The sequence below is a fragment of the Ictidomys tridecemlineatus genome, unplaced genomic scaffold (genome assembly GCF_052094955.1).
Source record: "Ictidomys tridecemlineatus isolate mIctTri1 unplaced genomic scaffold, mIctTri1.hap1 Scaffold_292, whole genome shotgun sequence".
Lineage (NCBI taxonomy): Eukaryota > Metazoa > Chordata > Mammalia > Rodentia > Sciuridae > Ictidomys > Ictidomys tridecemlineatus.
The window spans coordinates 189339-212656 of record NW_027522371.1 but is presented as its reverse complement, the minus strand read 5'-3'; the positions used below and the strand labels follow the sequence as shown (position 1 = coordinate 212656).

At 36.7% G+C, this 23318-nt stretch overlaps 1 protein-coding gene across 1 annotated transcript in view; it reads left to right on the top strand.

Annotated features, from left to right (window-relative positions):
- Positions 1–14208, top strand: part of LOC144373185 (uncharacterized) — a 52301-nt gene extending 38093 nt beyond the window's left edge. Inside the window, exons 3-4 of the mRNA XM_078036283.1 lie at positions 9910–10012; positions 12452–14208. Of these exons, the coding sequence (XP_077892409.1) occupies positions 9910–9999 (90 nt within the window). The 3' untranslated portion in view covers positions 10000–10012; positions 12452–14208. The remainder of the gene's footprint in view (positions 1–9909; positions 10013–12451) is intronic.
- The last annotated feature ends 9110 nt before the right edge of the window (positions 14209–23318 follow it).

Sequence of the window (23318 nt, the reverse complement as noted above, 5' to 3'; positions counted from 1 at the left end):
AGAGTCAGAAAAATTTCAACAAGTCATAAAAAGAAAAGCTCAAAGTCATATGGAAAGGTGTATTTTATCCAACCCAGAGGCAAAAGAAGATTCTTGACACGTCTTTTGTCATGATAAAATTCTCCATGCAAAGCAGACACCACCAATTAACAACAACACTATTTCTTACCTTGGACCTGTTCTCAAAAACTTTTTGTGCTCCTGACAAGAGTTACTAGTGGATTCCAGTTCACCAATGTATCTCTAGTACCTAGGACAGCTCCTGAAAACTTATGCTCAGTAAACACTTGTCCATAGATGAATGAATTGGAGTTGACAAAATTGATCCTATTTGCCACAATCAGGCCAATGACTAATAATAATGAAAATAATAACTAGAGAGAGAGAGAGAAAGAGCTTTTTTGTCCAATCCATCTCCCCAGAATAGGTGAGCACTAGGAGTTAAGAAATAAATCTTTGTCTGAGAATATGTTATTTCATTGGAACAAGCTGGGCATGAAGAAATGGCCTCTTGGGTTTGTGGATTTTAGTTCATGGAATTGAAAAGTGATTCTTGGAGGTGGCGTCTGTGGATAGTTTCAGCTGGCCTTTCTTCTTAACTGCAATTTTTATCTCCCAGTTTTTTTCTCTGAACATCAAATTATGAGGGCTAGCAGATGGATGGAGATTAGTGGATGTGAACAAGGTTCAGGAAATCCGGTATTGAAATAAAACTTCTGCATGAGACAGGTAACACTTTCATAAAAACACACAACAATTTGAAAGCTTTAATTACAGCTTTGGAATGAAATTCTAGAGATACAATGTGAATTAAAACCAGTAAGATGACCCAAATGAGAAGCTCATTTGAGACCAACATCAGTAGTCTAGAAGATGAAGTAGAAAGAATATTTCACACAGAGCAACAGTGCAAAGAAGGAAAAGGAAAGATTTCAATTGAAGTTACAATTCTGGAAGAAGAATTGAGGCAAGGTGTCCTCCTCACTGGATTATGTCAGTGGGTGTGTGACATTGATATGTCTTGCTGCTGGTGCTGTTCACTTTGATTACTTGGTTAAAGTGGTGTCTGACAGGCTTCTCTAATATAAAGTTTCTATTTTTTTTCATTTAAAATTAATAAATTAATTGGAATAGAGAACCAAAAACTCTAGAAAGAATAAGAGTTCTAGAAGGAGAAACAAGAGCATGTGGAGAAGCAGTAGTTAAACATTATGGTTAAATATTATGAACTGAAGACAGACCATAAGACATGGCCTGAGTCCCTAAATACAAGCTTCAACTAGAATTCATAAAAAAGGATACACTCAGACACATTCTAGGAAAAGCCCTGAACTTTAAGGATAATGAGAAAATCTTACGGACTTCCAAACAGAGCAAATTCCTTACAATGGAAAGAGAAGCAGAGCAGATCACGCTGGAAGACAGAGACAGTTATATAAATCTGTTGGTCATGAGAGAAAATGACTGCAAACTAGAGATTTCATCCCTGCCTGACCTTCACGTATCAGGGTGAAAAATATGCATCACTTGCCTATCTAACTGAAGAAAACGTTCAAGGAAGAATTGTAGCCAAATGAGCAGAGCAGAAGTCTACAGAAAGGGAAGATGAAAAGTGGGGCAAGAGTCCTATATATAGCATAATTTAAATGGGTAAAATAGTGACCTTGGTAATTTTGGTAATATAACTGCCAAGTAAAGGTTTTCAAAATAAGGAGACATACTTTAAAAGAAAATAACATTAAAATGTAGAACTAATTAAGTCTCAGCAAAATCTTCAAATTGAAGTATGGAAGTAGAAGCACTCTAATGTGACCCCAGCTACTAGAAGAAAGTAGAGAAGTTAAACTTATTCTAAGTATCTCATCATATTGGGGTGAATAACAGTGATGGAAATGAGCACATTGGTGGTAGGAAAAGTTGATATCTAATGACATTATACAGAAATGTGCTTTTGATATGTGTCAGAAAAAGAATAAATGGTAATTTAATCAAATGAGAATTAATAATGAAAAAAAGAAAAAGAAAGCAACAATTAAGTACATCAGTTTCTACACCAAATGTGAATGAGTTAAATTTTCTTATTAGGAGATAGATACTACCATACTGGGTTTCCAAAACAAAGTTCTGTGTGCTTTTGTTTTGTATTGTTTTCTAATTTTTAAAATAATTTATTTTATATTATTACATTATGACATTGTCATAAGTAACACTTGGGGAAAGGGGATGTGAAAGCTATTCAAGGCAAATGAAAACAGATATCAATAACAGGTAAGACTGAATATAAGAAAAATTACATTAAACAGTATTAAAGAAGAATATTATATGATGATAAAGGTGGAGATTCTGAAATCAATAAGGATTCATAAAGCCATATATACTAAACAATACATTAACTAGAGTAAACATAGAGTCTTTTATTTATATATATATTTTTTTGTATTTTAGTTTAATAAGACTTATAGAGGAGCTACAAAATGGTACACAGTTACTTTGTGCCCTTCATCCAACTTTCCCTACATGATTATGGTACAAGTACCAACAATAAGAAGCTGACATTATCACAACTGAACTATAGACTATTTAGATTTCACAGTTTTCCCACTCATGTGCTGTGCATATGTGTGACCATGTGTGTGTTCCAGCATCTAGTCTAAGATACTACATTGTATTGAGTCATTGAATTTCCTTAGTCTCTAATCTCTCTAGTCTGGGACAATCTCCATTCATCTTTTTTTTGCTGGTACTGAGTTCTACACAGGATGTTCTACCACTAAGCTACACACAAACAATTTTTTTTTGGAGACAGGATCTCCTAAGTTACCTCCTAAGCTGCTGAAGTTGGCCTAGAACTTGTGATCCTCCTATCTCAGCCTCCAGAGTTGATGGGATTTGGGGCATGCACTATAGATCTCAGCATTTCTTGTCTTTCATAACCTTGATTCTTTTGAGGAGTTTCTCCCAAACTGAGTTTGATGTTTTCTCACATTTCAACTGAAGTTACAGTTCTGGGATAAGAATTGAGGCAAGGTGTCCTCCTCACTGGATTATGACAGTGAGTGTGTAACCTTGATATGTCTTGTTGCTGGTGATGCTCACCTTGATCACTTGGTTAAAGTGGTGTCTGACAGGCTTCTCTAATATACAGTTACTATTTTTTCCATTTAAAATTAATAAATATTTGGGAGGGGAGGTAAGTTTGAGGGCATGCAAATGTCCTGTCTCTTCCTTAAACTTTCACCCACTAATTTTAACATTCATTGAAGGATCTTACCTGCATCAATTACTGCTAGTGTTGTACTGGTGATTTTCTATTTTGCTCATTTCTTTTACATTATTAATTGGAATTCCTCTATAAAGAATATTTGTATTTTCTCCTAAATTATTTATTTATTCAATCATACATTTGTATCAGATTGGATTCATAGATATTTATTTTATTTGCTAGGTTATAATCCAACACTATACTTCTCAATTGGGAGTTCTTTCAGTTGGCTCTTGATGTGACTCCACTTTTTAATTTTTTAAAAAATATTTCAGCATTTACTGAATTTATGTCCCGATAAGATGCTCATCTTATATTTTCTCTGTCCCAGCCCTGGACTCAACCACTTCTTCAAGGAGTCCTGATTCCATTTATTAAAGAATGGTATTTAAAATCCAAGAGCTGGGCACTGATGGTGTTGCTTGTTTTTATATATATTAACCTCCCTCCCTTCCATCTATCAATAGGTAGGTAGGTAGATATTCACTTTTGGAGAATCCTGTATTATTTCATTATTTTCAGGTTTTGGTGATTATGAATAAAACTATTATAAATATTTACATATAGAATTTTGTGAAAATGTAACTTTTCATTTTGTTATATATATACAAAAATATTTATACATAAATGCATATTTTTAACAACACAAGATTTCATACAAAGACCTTCAACTTCAATTCAACATGACAGGGTTCATTCTAGCCTTGCCAATTTGCTCATGACTTCTTTCTCCAACATAACCTACCTCACCTACAATATATTTACATATTTTACATATGTAAAATAGTTTCAGAATTGCTAAACTGTACTACCATGAAAGACAAATTGACCAACTAGAGTGTAATATGGACATACGGTTCTTTTTGTCTTTAGGCTAAACAGTATCCTATGAAAACATCTTTTGTTAAAGTTACATAGGCTATTTTCATTATGTCTCATTCCATTCAGTGTGGCCAAGTCATTTATTTATAATATAGTTAGATTAATTTGTCATAGTTTGTATTTGACCTTGGGTTTCCCTGAGATCTTGGTTCTTTAAAATTTAAAATTAATTCTTTGTGTTCTACAGTTCTATGGGTTTTGAAGAAGCATACAGCAACATATCCACAACCACAGTGCCATACAAAAGAATTCCATTGATCCCAAAACTCCCTTGTGCACTCCCCCTGTAATCAACCGCTCTCACCACTTCCAATCTTTTATTTGTTTCTGTAATTTTGCCTTTCCAAGAATATCATAAAAATGCAATAATTCAACATGTACTCTTTTGTGTCTCATCTTTCACTTAAAATGCATTTAAGGTTCATCCATGCAGTTAGATAAATCAGTACTTAATTCCTTTTTTACTGCTGAAGAGTACTATATTGTATGAATATGCCATAATTTTTTTCTCCTTTCATCTGTGGAAAGGCACTGGGTTGTTTTCAGGTTTTGGGGGTCTGGATATATAGTTCAGTGGTATAGTAGTTACCTAGTATGTGTAAAGTCCTGAGTTAGGGCCCCAGCACTATAAAAATAAAAATGAAATCAAAAATAAAAATAAATGAAAAACCTTTGCCAAACCAAGATGTTGCAGATTTTTAGCTTATGATATCTCATAGAAGTTATAAAGTTTTATGGTGTTGCATTTAGGTCTAAATCCACTTTGAGTTCATTTGCATAGAAGGTTTGTAAGAGTTAGGTCAAGGTTCATTGATTTTCACATGAATATCCAATTGTTTGCAACTCTCTGTTTAAAATATTATTTGTTCTCCATTAAATTTCCTTTCTACCATTGTAAAAAAATAGTTGATTAAATCTGTATATGTGTATTGGGGGGAAGTACTCTCTTCAGTTCCAGTGATTTAGGTATGTCCCTTCACAAGTACCACACAGGTTTACTCTAGTTCTACAGTAAATCTTGAAGTTAGATAGCATAATTTTTTTAACTTGTCTTTTTCAAAATTAATTTGGCGCTTCAATTCTATTGTGTGTGTGTGTGTGTGTGTGTGTGTGTTTATGTATTTATATTTATATTTTAGAATCACTTTTGGGCTTTAAACATGAAAGCATGCTGGGGTTTTGATGGAGATTGCATTGAAACTATAATTCAAATTGTGGGAAAAATATTGACATTTTAACAGAATTAAATCTTTTCAATCCATGAACATGATATATCTCTCCATTTATTTGGGTTTTTAATTTTTCATCAGTATTTTCTGATTTTTCAGAGTTCCTGAAGGTAATTTGTTACATACATACTATATCTATCTATCTATCTATCTATCTATCTATCTATCTATCTATCTATCTATCTATCTGGCTGGTTTTTGTTTGTTTTTTTATTTTTATTTTACTTTTTATGTTTTGCAGTTCTGGGGACTCAACCCACAGCTTGTGCCTGCTTGGAAAGAGCTTCACCACTGTTGCATTTTAAGCCCATAACTGAGTGTGTGTGTGTGTGTGTGTGTGTGTGTGTGTGTGTGTTTTAATTAACAATTTTTATTTAAAATTCCTATTAATCTCTTTTAGTATACAGGAATACAATTTAATTTTTGGCAATTTACCTGTATCTTGAAAAGTTTATTTCAGTTTTGAAAGGGGTTTCTTTCTTTTTAAATCTTTGGTATTTTCTACATGAAAAATCTTGGTGTCTGTGATTACAGTTTTGTTTTTATTCTTTCCAGTCACTTTGCTTTCATTTTTCCATTCCTATCTCACTATCCAGGACTTCCAGAACAGTGCTGAATAAAAATGTGAGAGAGGACATCTTTGCCTCATTCCTGAGATTTATGCTGATGTTGCTAGAGGGAAACATTTAGTTTTACTATTAAATTTGATACTTGTATGGGGGTTAAATAAGTGCTTTTTATCAGGTTCTGTAAGTTTTCTCCATATCCAAGTTAAATTATGTTTTTCCTGAATAGATATTTAATTTTGGTCATTGCTTTTTCTGTATCTATTGAAGTAATCAGATTACTTTTTCTCCCATTCATCCATTAAATGGTAAATCAATCTTCATTCCAAAGATAAATACCATTTGGTTGTGCCATTATCCTTTTTATGTACTGCAGTATTTGACTTGTTGATGATTTTGGTCATGTATTCATATATGAGAAAAGAAAAGTTGTATCAATTCATTCTACTGTGTTCCCTAGTCCCATATCCCCTCCCTTCCCTTCATTCCCCTCTGTGTAATCCAGTGAAATTCTACTTCTATTCTTCTCTTCCCTACCCTCTTTGGCATGGGTTATCATCCACATATCAGAGAGAACATTCAGAAACATTGGTTTTTTGGACTTCTTATTTCACTTGGAATGATATTCTCCAGTTCCATCCATTTACCAGCAAATGGCTTTTCTTTGTTGGTAGGCTTTTGATGGCATCTTCAATTTCATTGCGTGAAATTGATCTGTTTAAATTTTCTATGTCCTCTTGTTTCAATTTGGGTAGGTGATATGTCTCTAGAAATTTGTCAATGTCTTCATAATTTTCTATTTTATTGGAGTATAAATTTTCAAGGTAGTTTCTGATTATTGTCTATATTTCAATAGTGTCTGTGGTGATATTTTCTTTTTCATCATGAATTTCAGTGATTTGAGTTTTCTCTTTTTCATCATTAGCTTGGTTAGGAGTTTATTAATTTTAATTATTTTTTCAAAGAACCCACTTTCTGTTTTGTTGATTTATTTTTTTGTTGTTTTTTGTTTGTTTGTTTCAATTTTTTTGATTTTTGGCTCTGATTTTAACTACTTCCTGTCTTCTACTCCCTTTGCTATTGTTTTTTTCTTCTTTTTCTGGGCCTTTAGTATCCCAGAGAATTTGATAAGTTGTGTCACTATTCTCATTTACCTCTCAGTATTTTTTATTTCATCCATGATTTCTTCTACTAGACATTTTCATCAATAACATATTATTTCATCTCCAGGTGTTAGAGAGCTTTTATTCGTTTATTTTATCATTGGTTTCTAATTTCATTCCATTGTGATATGATAGAATACAAGGTATTAAATCTATTTTTTGGATTTACTAAAAGATGCTTTGTGGCCTAAGATATGGTTTATTTTGGAGAAGGATCCATATGCTGCCTATCAGAAAGTATATTTAGTCATTGATTGATAAAATATTCTAAATATATCTGTTAAGTCTAAATTATTAATTGTATTTTTCAGATCTATAGCTTCTTTATTTATTTTTTGTTTGGAGGATCGATCTAGTGATGAGAGAAGTGTGCTAAAGTCATCCAGTATTATTGTGTTGTGGTCTATTTGATTCTTGAGGTTGAGAATTCTTTGTTTGATGTAAGTAGTTGCTGCACTGTTTGGGGCGTAAATATTTATGATTGTTATGTCTTATTGATATATAATTCCCTTAAGCAGTATTAAATAAACTTCTTGGCCCCTTCTGATTCACTTTGGCTTGAAGTCCACTATATTTGATATGAGGATAGAAACCCTATGTTATGGTGTGGATGTGAGGCATAACCCAAAAGCTCAGATTTGAGACAATGCAAGAAGTTTTAGAGGAGAAATGATTTGGTTATGAGAGCCCTAATTAAATCAATTAATTAATCCTGTGATGGGATGAACTGAGTGGAAACTGAAGGCAGATAGGATATGGCTGGAGGTGGGTCATTGGGGTTGTGCCTTTGGGAGATTATATATATATATATATATATATATATATATATATATATATATATATATATATATATATATATATAATCTGGCAAATGGAATCCCTCTTTCTGCTTCCCGATCATGACATGAGATGGTTTCTCTGCCACATTATTCTACCACGATGTCCTGCTTCACTTTGAGCCCTGGGGAATGGAGCCTGTTGTTTATGGACTGAGACCTCTGAAATTGTGAGCCCCCAAATAAACTTTTCCTCCTCTACAGTTGTGCTGGTCAGATATTTTGGTCACAGTAGTGAAAAAGCTGACTAAAATAGAAATTGGTACCAGGAGTGGGGCCGTTGCTGTGATTAAACTGACCATGTAGTTCAGAAGCTGTTGAAGTTTTTAAAATAAATCTGAGGAATTTTGAGATGTGTAGAATTGCAAACTGGAAATGCTTTGGGTTTTCATAAGCAGTGCTTAATGGCTGGTTTGTGAGAGGTCAGAGGACCTGAATGTCAGTGTGTCTGTGGACACTGAAGACAAGATTCAAGAGTGTTCAAATAAGGAACACTCTATTTGAATATGGATTATAGATCATCTTATGTTCCAGATGAGAAGTGGTCTGCATTTTGCCTATGTCCTGAGGTTTTCTGTGAAACTGATTTTCAAAATGATGGATGTTTTAATCTGGCATAAAAATTTTCTAGGTAGCATAGCTTTCAGGCAGTGGCATGGATATTGCTGGCAGCTTTTAGCCAAGTTTATTGTGATAATCAGGAACATAAAGCAGAGGAGGAGGATCTGAAAAACTTGGACTTGAAGGGTAGGAGTAAAATTGGGGCTAAAGAAGTTGCAGTTGTTAAAGAGATTAATGCCACTAAAGAAATGCTAAAGACTTTCCCAGAGACAATAAGAAGGATGGTTTGAGGTTATTATCTCAGGAGCTAGCAATATCATATCTATCTCAGGCTCAAGGAAATACAGTAAAAGTTCTCTTGAAAGAAATCAGTGAGGCATTCTTCTTGCACAAGGAGGCCTGGGAAATTTTCTCCTCATATTCAGCTACTCAGGCATTCTAAGACTGCTGTGGCCAGGGTCCCTGGAGGCTTGGCTACTGCTGGATATGGTGGCAGATCTTGGTGTCAACCACATGGTACTAGTTCTGCTGGAATGTAGGATACTAGAGTTAGGAGATCATGGAGGCTTTCACTAAGATTTCAAAGAAAGTTCTGGGTGGCCAAAGTGAAGCAGGGTCAGAGTGCCGATGGGCAACCCCTGTGAGGAGAAAGCTAAAGCTGCAGAGAAGATCCCCAACATTAAGAAATGCCATTAAGAAATGCCTTGGACATCATACAAGGAAAGCTTCAGGAATTGAGCATAGAGAAGCCAACAGAAAGGCCACTTGGACTGCAACCAACAAGGATAGAGAGGTGGAGCTACCCAAACCTGTTGAACAGAATAACACCATGCCATGTGCCCCAGATGCTAGAAGTGGAGCTACAGGACTTATTGGCCCAGCTGGATTTCAATCTTGCTTTGGTCCTATTCTCTCTTTCTATGCTGCTAATTTTGTGAATGGAAATGTTTACTATGAACCTTTATATATTAGATACTTGTAAATAGCTTTTGATTTTTATAGACGCTCATGATGCAAACTTGTCCTGAGTCTCAGAGGAGATTTTGGACTTGAACTTTAGGGCAATCCTTGAACTATTGAGACTATGGAGACTCTTTGAAATGGACTAAATGTATTTTGCATTATGAGATGGTCATGAGCTTTTATAGGCTAGGGGCATAACGTTACAGTTTTGTTGTGAGGTGTACCCCAAAAGCTTATGTGTGGGACAATGCAAGAAGGTTTAGAAGAGAAATCATTGGGTTATGAGAGCTTTAATATAATCAGTGAATTAATCCTGTGATGGGATGAACTGAGTGGAAACTGAAGGCAGATAGGGTGTGGCTGAGGTGGGTCATTGGGGTTGTGCCTATGGGATGGAGATATAAATATAAGCTGGTAAATGGAGTCTCTCTGCTTCCTGATCATCAGGTGAGCTTCTTTCCTCTGCCACACTCATCCACCATGATGTCCTGCTTCACCTTGAGCCCTGAAGAATGGAGCCTGTTGTCTATGGACTGAGACCTCTGAAACGGTGAGAACCCAAATAAACTTTTCCTCCTCTACAGTTGTGCTGCTCAGGTCTTTTGGTCACAGTGGCAAAAAAGCTGGCTAAAATAACCTACTTGTTTATAATATCCATATGAATGATTTTTTTTTATTTTTGTTTTTTACTTATCCTTTTACCTATAGTCTAGTGATGTCTTTGCCTATGAAGTAAATCTCATGGAGACAACATATTGTTGGGTCTTGTGTTTTAATCCAATCTGCCAGTCTGTCTTTATATTGATGAGTTTAGGCCATTTACATTCAATGTTATGGGTAAATGATTTTTATTTCCTGCCATTTTGATTTGTTTTTGGTTTTTATTTGAATTAGTTTCTCCTTTGGTTGACTATTCTTCTAGTGTATTTTCTCTCTTTACTGGTTTTCAGTTTTATTTTTCATTTCTTCTTCATGAAACATTTTATTAAGTATGTTTTATAGAGGAAGCTTTATAGTTTGTGAATTCTTTTAACTTTTGTTTATCATGGAAAATTTTTATTTCATTTTTAAATCTGAAGCTTAATTCTGCTGGTGCTAGTAGTATTCTTGACTGGCATCATTTTTCTTTCAGAGCTTGCTATATATTATTCCAAGACTTCTTGGCTTTGAGGTTCTGAGTTGAGAAATCAGCTGAGATCCAGATTAGTTTCCCTCTAAATGTTTTTTAGTTTTCCCTCTAAATGTTACCTGTCACTTTTTTATAGGGGCCTTTAAAATTCTATCCTTATTCTCTGTGTTAGGCATTGTCATAATAATGTGCCTTGGTGTAGGTCTGTTGTAATTTTGTATATTTGGGGTCCTGTACACGTCCTGTGTTTGATATTCCATTTCATTTTAAGGTTGGGAAATTTTCTAATATTATTTCATTGAAAAGATTGTTCATTTTGTTGGTTTGTTTCTCTGAGCCTTCATCTATCCTGATAAATCTTTAGTTTGGTATTTTCATGTTACCTCATATTTCTTGGAAGTTCTGTTCATGATCTCTTAACATCTTTTCTCCATGGTCAACTTTATTTTCAAGATTACATGTTTTGTCTTCATCACCTGAAACTCTGTCTTCCAACTCTGTCTTCTGTGGTCTAGTTTGTTGGTGATGCTTTCAATTAAATTTTTAACTTGGTTTATTGATTCCCTCTTTTTGAGTATTTTCAACTGATTTCTTCCTCAGGATTTCTATCGTCTTATTAAAATGATCTTTCACTTCTTGTATTTTCTCTCTAATTTCTGTTCTTATTTTATCTTTTACCTTATAAATCAGTTTAACTATGAACTTTATAATCCCATCTCTGACATTTCCTCCACTGTGTGTCAATGGAGTCTATTGTTGAGGTAGTCTGTGTTGTTTGGGATGGTTTTTTCCCTTGCTGTTTCATATTGTTTGTGTGTCTACCCATCTATTTGGATGGATCTGATGCTCTAGCATTTCTACCTTTAAAGTTCATAGTGTCCTTCTATATTACTAGTACCTCACAGATGGTGGGGGGCAATGATAGCAACAATCTATGCAAACAATATATAACAGTAGACTAAGTCCTTAGTTCCTATTTTGATATCTAGTATTAATTGGTACAATATATAAAGATTGTAGGATCAGCAATTTCCATCAGTAAAAACAGTAAATCAACATGTATTATGTCTAGCTTAAAATCAAATAATAGGTGTTGTCTATGACTTCTGCTATATTAACTACTGCTGTAACACTGGTGGTAGGGATGGAGGTTATATACCTCAACTAGTATTAAGAAGTGTTAAGGATAGAGTTGAGTAAGAGGAAATAAGAAGAGAGAGGGGGTCAGAAAAGTGTTTGCAATTTGAAAAGGTGAGTAGGGCAGATGCAGTGGTAATTTAGGACTGTTGTTAATGTGGAAGAGGAAGAAAAATAGATGAGTATAAAGGAGGAGAAATAAAGTGGAATTTGAGGGTCAGAAATAGAAAAAAAAGAGAGAGAGAGAAACAAGGGACATAGAGTAATAGCAAAGACAATACAAATCAAAATCAAAATATGCTAATCAAAAACCCTAACCCTCAAAATTCAGAGCATGGGAAAATTATACCCTTAAAAGAAGGAAAAAAGAAAAGAAAACTAGAAATGAGGAGAGAAGCAAATATGAATACACGTAGGAGTCCTTGAATCAGCCAGTACACACTAAATATATATATATATATATATATATATATATATATATATATATATATATATATATATATCCAAAATCAAAACCAGAACTACAACCACCACCACAACAAAAATCTTGGTGAAATGTAAGAAATTAAGGAGTTGGTTCCTCTATGTAAGATAAAATTGTTAGTGAGAATATGTGTTTGCTGTGCCCACCTTATTTTCTTGTTTCTTCTTGATATTTGAACCAAGTGTGGGTCATGGATTGTCAAGTCTTTCCTTTTTATTGTGTTGTTTTCTTTGTTGAAGGTTGGAGATGAAAACTTTATATTTCCCTTCTTGGGAGATCGGCTTGGGCAGGAGGGCTGTGGACCTGGAGGCCAGTGGCATGCTGGAGAAGCTGCAACGCAAGTGGGTAGTGACACTGATGGCCACATCTATGAGCCTGGTTGGCCACATCTAGAGGGTCAGGTGGCTCAGGGCCCCCATGCTGGGTCCCGCAGCTGGTGGCAAAAGTGTGTGCTTTTCTGGCCAAATTTCACAGGGAAGCAGGACCCTGGCATGCAGGACTCTGCACCACCACTAAGCTACAGGATACTGGGGGCCAGAGGGCACTTGTGGGTGCTGGACTACTACTAGACCTGGCGGGTCCTGGAGACCCCAGAACAGGTGAATGCCAGATTGGAGAGAGTGTGGGCCACCGTCTGGTGCCATGACCTAGAAAGCGCAGGCCCAGGTGGACCCTCTGGGAACCCAGTGGGGGCCCTCACACCCACCCTTCCAACTTGTCAACCCGCTCGCCACAGGACTCACAGGGTTGGGGAGGGCTGGGCTCTCTTCAGCCTCTCTAACCTGTGTTCACCTGGTCAAAATGCTCCCAGTGCCTGATTTTTCATGGGTTTGCTAGGCTCAGACAGACCCACACAGACCTAGCTGCAAACTCACAGATTTCTGTTTCCAGTTTCTGTTGGCTCCACCATGCAGCTGTCCCACAATCGTCCACCATGGATGATTGATAAACTCAGGGCTAGAACTTGAGTTCTGAGCAGCCAAGCTAGGAGAAATGTTGCCTCTTGCCTCTAATCTGCCATCTTGCTCCCTCTTCTTAGTAATCTTAACTCATTTCCTGGATTTCAGGGTGACCAATGCTCTCCCCGTGTAGCATGGAAACCTAGGGCTCCTAAGCATAAGAGAAAAAGCCCAGATATGAATACAAAGAATAGAGGAATCCAGAGACAAAGACTGCACCAGATTGCAGAAGCCTGCCCTTGACTTTACCTTCTAAAAAAAAGTTTAATGGTATAAACTTTCCTCTAAGAAATACTTAAGATGCATTCCACAAACTTTGATAAACTATAATTTTATTTCCATTTGGTTTAAAATGATTGCTTAAATAGCAAAATATAAAGTACCAACTCTGACCCAAGAAGCAGCAGGAAAGCTAAACCAATTATAAAAGGTGAGCTTATAAAGTTGATAAGAGATATGCCACATAGTTTCAAACCCGAGTTGTCCAATGAATTTTAGTAATCAGATAATTCCAACATTATTAAGACTATTCGAGATCATTTAGAAGAGGAATGTTCTTACCAATTTGCTTTTTTGAGATGACTATAACCTCAGAACAAAAATTTTATAAAATAATAAAGGGGAAAAGTAAACATACCAAAGACCAATCTTTATCTCAAGACAAATATGAAAATATTATTATTCTAATACTATCTATTTGAATCTGGATATATAGCAAAGGAACTATATTTTATGTCCACATGGGGCTTAAGTCCAGGGATGTGAAGGGTGCTCCTTGTCTAATATTTATGAATGTCAGCTAAAGGACAAGAATCATACAATAATTTCAGTACATTTCAAAAATTAACAGATAAATCTTGGTGCCTATCTTAATTAAAAAGTATAACCCACATAAGGAAACTCCTTTAATATAATAAAGTTACCAAAAACTAACACCACCTTCACTCTCCCATGAAACTCAGCATTTATTTTCAAGGATGAAAGAAAATGAAACAAATATTACAAAAAATAAAATTTACTTTTATTGATTATACCAATTATGTGTGTGTGTGTGTGTGTTTTAGTCAGCTATTTCATTGCTGTGACTAAAAGACCTGACAAGGACAATTTTAGAGGAGGCAAAGATTATTTGGGGGCTCACAGTTCTAGAGGTCTCAGTCCATGGACATGGGCTTCATTCCTTGGGGCTCAAGGTGAGCTGAACATCATGGCAACAGAGTGTAGTGGAGGGAAGCAGCTCAAGACATCACACCATGAAGAGGAGAGAGACTCGCACACACAAAACATATACCCCTATGGCAGGCCCCCAATGACACACCTCCTGCAGCCACACCCTATGTACCTTCAGTTACCACTCAGTTAATTCCTATCAGGGGATTAATTCACTGATGGGTTAATGCTCTTGTAACCTGATCATTTCACCTCTAAACCTTCCTGCATTATCTCACACTTAACACCTTACATCTAAACCATAACATACATATATAACAAAGAAGTTTAATAAAACTAATAGTATAAAAAGTGATCAATAGGGTAGCTTAATACAAAATAAATATAAAAAGTAATAGAATTTCTATATGCTAGCTATAACCAACTAGAAGAAATGAGAAACTATTTCATCTACAGATGATAAAAATTATAGTTCTTAAAAATAAATTTGACATAAGAGGTTCTGTATATATACCAGAGAAGTATCAGATGAAAGACAGAAATCTGGTCAAACTGAAAGCTGTACCATGTTCTTGAGTGAGATGGCTTGATATTACTCCAGAATATCAATTTAACTACTTATTTTTGTTTTGAGGAGATGGAATGGAGGAATCATCTTAACATTTGTAAAGAAGAATAAATATCTGAGAAAGGCTAAGATTATTATGAAATTTGATAAAATTCAGGAAGTTGTCCTACATTGGTAAAATAAAATAAATAAAACAAATCATTGAAAGATAATTAAAAACTTAGAAATAGATCTTGGTGTATGAAGGAATTAAATACATGAAAATAGTGGCATTCCAATCTGGTGGGAAAATAATGATTTTTTTAAAGAAATGATGCTGTTCTCCCATTCTTATTGCAGCACTATTTACAATAACTACAATATGAAGACAACCTAGATGCCCATCTATGGATGATGGGAAAAGAAAATGTGACATAAAAACACAAGAAAATATTATTCTGCCATAAAAATGAAGTCCTATCATTTGCAGCAACATGGATAGAACCAGAGGTCATTATGTTCAACAAAATAAGCCAGATACAAAAAGACAAATATCACATGTTCCCATTGTGAAACTAAAAAGTTAGTCTCATATAAGAATAAGTTGGAATAGTGGTCACTAGAGACTGAGAAGAACAGTGGTGGGGAGGCAAAGAAGTTTAATAGGGGACATCAAAACACAGATACAGAGGAATAATTTGTTCTGTTTTTTTTTCTATAGCACAGAAGCATTTGCTATTGCTTAAAACAAAATGAGTAGAAGAGTATGAAATTCCCAGCACATAAAAATGATTAATATTTGAGTAGATAGAAATGCTCATTATCCTGATTTGGTTATTAACCAAAGAATACATGTTGTTGTATACATGTGTTGAGTTATCAAAATGTATCCATAAAGATGTGCGAATATTATTTCTCAATAAAAAACTTTAAAAGTAAGGAATAGTGATGGTACTCTATTTGGGAAAATAATAAAATTTCACCACATACAAATTTCAGATAAATAAAAGACAAATGTAAATTTTTTTTAATCTTAGAAAGTCCAGCAGATTACATGTGTAATCTTATGGTTGAGGATACAATTTTAATCAAGAAAGAAAATCAACTAAGAAATAATAACATAATAGAGAAACATATGTAACCACATAAAGAATTAAATCAAAATACTGGCATGTTAGCCAGCTTTCCATTGCTATGACAAACTACATGAGAAAACAAATCACTTAAAGCAGGAGAAGCTTATTTTTCTCAGCGTTTCAGAGGTTGCAGTCTATTGTTGGTTGGCCCCATTGTTTCTAGGTTAATAGTGAAGCAGAATATCATGGTGGGAAGCATGTGATAGAGCAAGGCCGCTCATCTCCTGGCAACCAGAGGGCACAGAGAATGTAAAGAGGAGCCAGAGACAAAATATACCTTTTCAGGACATGCTTCTAGTGACCTGCTTCTCCAACTAGGCCCCACCTCCTAAAGTCCACCACCTCCCAACATTGCCACCACCTAACCTTCAACACATGAGCCTTTGGCTGATATTCCAGATCCAAACTACAATAGCTGGCAAAAACAATATTGATGTATTGTGAGTGCATTGAAATATTTACCCATGTTTTAATAAATATAAACCATATTTATAGGTAAATGAATAAGAAAATGCAGAAAAACAAGACGCTCACAAGGATTCCATTTAAAGGTGACCAAAGTAAAGCTAATATGTTTTTGTGTCTAAGTATGGTTATGTATGCATGCAAAAAAAAATTGTGGTTATTTAAAAATATATTTTTAAAATTTCACTGAGGGAAATTAAAACCAAATGTATTTAGAAAATTGAATTTATTCAAAAATCTAAACTCCAATAAGAAGGTAGAGACTTGAGATTGCTGAACAGAGAAGAGACTGAGAGTAGAGGGTAGAAGAGCTGATACAGTTCTTGAACCTAAACAATATACTCAGAAACAGATTGCATCAGTGAAAAATATGTATTTTTTTTCATTCAGTGGACAATAGCCATTGATCTTGGGATCAGGATCAATGTAAAAGCTGTGTGCACTGAAATGATCCGCTAAGCCCCAAATTAGGTTTTATCATTGGTTGTTTTCCTCTGTCTTCAACAGGAAAACAAAACAAAACATCAAACCATATGAGAGTCCTAATTCTGAGGCTAACAACTTAGGAAATATTTGAAACAGCAAGAATCGTCAATGTCCTTCTTCAGTTTTTGATAAAATGCCATTCAGAAGGGGGAGAAAAAAATCAAAAGACAGAGTGTTTTGTTCCCATTCAAGTAAATTTGAAAAAGGTTTAAACTAGTTACTATCTTGTTTTGGAATGAAATAACTGATTTCAGACTCTGCTCTTCCAATAAGACCAGTGCCATCAGAGAAAAGAACGTGATCGGTTCCCCAGAGATTGTGTCAAAGAAGTTGTACTCTTACATTCTGTAAGAATTGTTGTATTGAGATGATTTTCAAAGAAATTCTCCAGAAAGGAAAATTCCCGCATTCTGTCCTAGAGGTGATAAAGACCTGCGTCCCCAGTCGGAACCCGGGCTCTGCAAGCTGTGTTCAGAAAGCACGTCGTTATCTCAATCCCATTTCACTTATCAAGCTATGTTATGCAAGTTTTTCATTCTTTCTGACTCTTAGTGTTTTCATCTATAAAATGGAAGTGCTGCTGATAATAACGTGGTGCAGAGAAGAATATCTACTTGACTTATTTTATGTGTCAGTAGCACGATTCAAATGCAAAAGCATAATCATGAAAATGTTGATTAGAATGGGCACACAGCTCACAATGCCACAAAACAAAGTAGCTTGAATAAATGTGGTTTTCCCCTCCAAAGCCATGATTGTAAGCTGCTTAAGATCACTAGGGAGGCCTATTAAAGTAAATAGCAGCAGAGAAGATTTTAAATGTGAGTCTTAAATCCTGTAACAGAAATGTCAGAGATCAGTGAGTCCAATGTACTTGTTTTTCTAGTTAAGACAACTAAATCTCCAGGTAGTTAAGAGAGTGGATTGAGGTTGCACAGCTTCTCGGTGATAGCGTGGAGACTTAAATCCCCCTGGACTCTCCACCTAGTGTTTTTCTACTCGAAAGTGAGACAAAACTCACTCTAAAATAGGCCTCCACTTGCAAGAGGCCAGCTTGTTTATAAAGGTTTTCTTGACATTTCCTCTACCTCCCTAACCATGGAGGTCATCTCCTGGGTGATCTGTTCTTCCCTATACACACCTTTAACCCTGCACCTCAAAGGTTCTCTCTCATAGGCCAGTTGTCTCTTAGTCTGGAAGGTTTTTTGTTTGTCTGTTTTTCAGTGCTGGGAATCGAACCCAGGGCCTTTAGCATGCCAGGCAAGCACTCTACCACAGAGCTCTACCACAGAGCTGTGCCCCAGCCTACTCTGGAAGTTCTTTAAAGACAGAAGCCATTGTCCATCTTTCATTCCTTTCTTCCCCTTGGCTCTGACACTGGTTTCTACTACAGAACAAATCAAATTCCACAGGTACTAATACTGTCCAGCTGAAATAGTATGTATAATGTTGACCTTTTCAACTCCAAACCCAGGGTCTTCTCCCTGGAAACAAAAAACCACAATATAGGAAAGGAGATTTCCCTAGTGGAAATGAATCAGGTTTGCTTCAGCCTCTTTTTAGAAGGAATTGTTTGACTTTTGGAGGCATCAAACAGAGGAGATTGTGTTCATCGGGCTGTACTAGCTTGTGCTGTGGTAACAAGTTCCCTAAAATCACATTGGACTTACAACAATAGACTTCCTCCAGTGTCAATTACTGGTCCTGAAGGAGTCAGCCATAATGTCTTCATCCCAGGAGCAGACTAAAGCCCCTAGGTGCACATGCCCACCTAACAGTGGGACTGAAAATAGGAGTGTGACCTCACAGCATGATCTTTGAAGAGGCCCATGTCTCCTTACGTATCATTGGCCAATGAAGGACCGTATGAATACACTAGGTGCAAGGACCGTATGACTAACTAGGTGCGATGGGTTAACTTGTACATCTCCCACACCTAGTATCTCAGGATGTGACCTTACATGGATACAGGGCCATGGCAGATACAATCAGTCTGGATGTGATCATGCTGGACTAGGGTGGGTCCTTAACCCAAGATGACTGCATCCTCTTAAGAAGAGACACAAAGACAGAGACTTACAGGAAAAAGATGCTATATAAAGACAAGGCAGAGACTGCAGTTAAGTTGCCACCAGCCAAGGAACATCTCGGGCTCCCAGGAGTTAGAAGAAATAAGGAAGGATCTTCCCCAGAGGGTCTTGAGGCAGCATGGCCCTGCCAACATCCTGATTTCAGACTTTTAGCATCCAGTAATGTGATGGATGAATTTTGGTTGTATCAAGTTATCTAGTTTGTGGTTCTTAATTATGGCAAAACTAGGAAACTAATATACCAGGCATCAGAAATGCACTGGATGGGCCAGGGAAGGAAAAAAAAAAGAAGTAATTTCATAAGAAGGGGCAGAAAATATTTAGATAAAATACAACCTACTATGAAGGGCCCATGCAGTTTCCAGCAGAGGCTACAGGATCACTCAGCAGAAATGTTCTAGTGTCCTACTTCACTGTGGGGTGACTACAGCTAATGCTAACTTATTGTATGCTTCAAAATAAAGGAAGACATTTCAAATGTTCTCAGTATGAAGAAATAACAAACATTTGAAATGATAGATACAATAATTATCTGATTGTTTTGAAATATCACACCATGCCTCCATAAATATATATATGATTATTACGTGTCAATATATATATCTTGGCATATACCTCAAAAAAGGTATGTGCCAAGAAAGGTATTGTGTATTAGATGGAAACAGCAGTTCTTAACCAGGACTACACATTAGAATCTCCTAGAAAATTATGAAAATATCCACATGTCAGACTCACATACAAAAACATCTCATTCTTCTGAGATACTTATTCACCAGATTTGTGGGTGGATTCTGGACCTATACATTTTGGAAGAAACTCCCCAGATGCTGATATGTATCTCTGAATGTGAGCCAAGGAGTGGAAGGCCAGTTTCCCTTCCAGAATCCCCCAATCCCAGGCTGCTAGCCATGGCTCTGGCTCAGCAGGGAGGTCAGGTGCCTTCTGCATGAACTTGCTCTTTGGTTTGCTTTCAGCACACAGGGGAATATCAGTTACTTCTAGTTTCCTACTGAATCTGCAAAGGCATGACCTTTTTTATTCAACCATTTAAACTCCCATGCTACAGCAAGGGTTTCTAGAATACAGAGCATTTTTTTAAGCCCTGAAGCTGGAAGGTAAGTGAAAAGACAGTTCCACCAATCATTGTTGATTCTTCCAGATGAAGCAAGAAGCAGGAGTGCTGTATGCACATGTTTCTCTACAGACTAGTTTTGATGATAGCCATTGCTCTGAAAACAGGTGTGTTATGGACTGCATGTGTGTGTGTGTGCCACCCTGAGTTCATATGTTGAACCCTGACCCTCAGTGGCATGTTATTAGAAGGTGATACCTTTGGGAGAGAATTAGGTTTAGATGAGGTCATCAGAGTAGACCCTCAAATGAGGCTCTTTATAAGAAAACAAATTTGGGAAAGAGTGTAAAGGAAATGGGCTGTCATATGAGGGTGCCTTGGTCTTCTTGGACTCTCATTTCCAGAATTATAAGAAATAAATGGTTGTTTAAATCACCCCAGTCTATGGTATTTTTGTTATAGCTGTTCCAGTGAAGTCAACCCTGGAACCTGATGATTCTGTCATATATAGTGACTTTATTTGAACACAGTTAAGTCCCCCTTTTTCAGAGGCAAATTTGCAATATAAAGGAAGGTCACCTTATATGGCTACTGAAGATAGAATTAACCGTTGGAAAATATCATGCCAAGTTAGCCTTGACCCTGAAATGAATGAGAACAAGCACTTTCCAAGCAAGCAAGTCCCATAGAACTTGCCTTAAGCAGATCCTCTGTAACTCCCCAAACTTGAGAGTTCTCACTGCCTCTTGGAGCTGGGTTGGGCATCTGGGGTTATCAGCCAAATCTTATGTCAGCCACCGGTACTCCTGTCAGGATATTCAGGATATTCAAAATTAGCCAACTGGCACAGAAGACAGGAAGTCAGTCCATTTTCCAGCCTCATTCCCTGTACCATAATTCTTCACTTCTCTTTCTTGACTGTCCTAGACTTTTCCACTATGTTCCTTTCACTAAATTCTCCCTTTCTCCTCTTTCCCACCTTGGGTTCAAAAGGCAATTGACCAACTCCTGCTGCCAGAAGAGAAGTGTCCACATTCAGCTCAATCTGCAGTACTGTGTCTAAACCTTTCCTCTCATTCCCTGACCAAGAACGTTCTTCCATTGAGGCTTTGGCCCCATTCAGCTTGGTTAACCTCTGCTTTCTCACCGGACCATGTGTTATTAACCATTTAGTCACTTCCTTCACTCCTTCAAGATCAGCCCCAGGCTCTTGATGGCCCTCCTCGCTGTCACTCTAGCTGATATCTGAGAGGTCCCGGTATTGGGCTTCTTCATGCCCTGCCCCAAAACCTGGCCTCACAATTCCTTAGCTAAGCCTCTGCTGTCCACCCATTGACAATTCTTACCCCACATCATATAAATATATGAAAGTGAGACAAATGAGTAGCATATAGAAAAAATATAAGTGAAATTTACATATCATTTTAAGTGGGAGAAATTTTGAGCAACAGGAGCAACTTTTCTGTTTCTTTGTCAGGGAGGGAACATGAATGCAAATAAAGCTGTGAGTTTGGAAGGCAAAAAATAAAGGAGTACTGACAATTGCTTTTTATCCTCTGTAGAAAGAGACCAGATCACCTTCTGAGAATGAAGGTGAAAGTGGATTGGATGCTTAAGGGGAGTGATAATGTTTTAACATAGTCATTAAAGAGCTTGACAGAGTAGCACGTCATACCACTATCATATAAGTGCCTGCAGGTGGAGGTCATTGCGGTAGAGAGTGGTGCTAGGCTGTTCTCTTAAGTGAGTTCCCCAGCAGGTGCAAAGTCTCTGCTCTTAATGCCTTCAACTGATTGGATGTGGCCCAACTACATTGTGGAAGGTAATCTTCTTTACTTGAAGTCTACTGATCTAAATTTTAATCACATCTGAAAAGTACTTTCACAGCAATATCTAGACTGGTGTTTGACCTAGTTACTGGGCACCATCACCTAGCCAAGATGAGACATGTAGTTAATCATCACAAATAGCAATGGAAGGAGAGGAAACTGTGATCAGAAAGGCAATGCTTAATTTGGTGAATTTGGAGGCAGAGTAGAATGACACCATCTTGTTGTTATGGAACCATCTTGGACCTAGATAACTAGGGCAACCAAGAGGTCATTGGAGATGTGAAAGTCAAGGAACCAGGAGTCCTGCGTAACAACTACACTTGTTCATTCCCACAGTGAAGCCATCTAGGATGCTGTCAGAAGAGCTCTAGAGGAAGAATGTGAGCCATGAGCTAAAGTTTTTACTGAATGATGGGTAGTGACCAGGAAAAACAAAGATGACCTAGAAAGGGTAATACAGTCAAGTGGCAAGAACCTCAATGGACAGTATTCTAACTCTTGGCTCTGCCATTGGGTGGGTGACCTTGCATAAGTCACTGATTTTCTGTGTGCTTGTGCTTTTTTGTTTGTTTGTTTGTTTCTCAAGAAGGAATTCCAGTCCAACTTTAACATTCAAAGGTTGTGTGGCAATCAAATATAGAGGCAAATTTATGTCTAAAAAGAACGAATAAAAAAAAAGTATAGTAGCCAATGGAAAAGCAGTTCAAAAATGGCAGCAAAATCTATTAGAAGATATCTTGATAATGGTAGTTATAACCACTGGATATGTCTACAACCAAATTTAAGGAATTTCTGTTTGTGATTCAAAAGAGTTGGGGTAGCCAGCCGCCCTCGGCCCCCAAATGATCCTCCCTCTGTGTTCATGCCCTTGTGAGGGACATGCATTTAATAGGGCTGTCTTGTTTAACAACTAGAAACTATGGCATATGACTTCCAAGTCTAGGTCATAAAAAGCACTGTGGCTTCCTCCCTGTTCTCAGATTCCTTACTCTAGTAGGGGGTCAGTTGTCATGGTCTATGAACACTCAAGCAGTTCTCTGGACGTACAAGGAACTGAGGTTTCTTGAACCACGTTGGAGGCAAATCTTCTAATCCAATTAAGTTTGCAGATGACTGCAGCTCCAACCAATACCTTGACCGTAAGATAGGAGGTCCTGGTCATCCACTTAAGCTGCTCCTGAATTCCTGACCACTTGAAGTTATGATTGTTGGGAGGCATTTCTTTCTGCCGTGAGGTATTATAGTGCCCCTGCTTCCACAGAAGAGTCATATTTAAGCTTCTCCAAAGTCCCTCACCATAATTGTTCTCACCAACAGGATATCAGCAAAAAGTTCTACGTAGAGCTCAA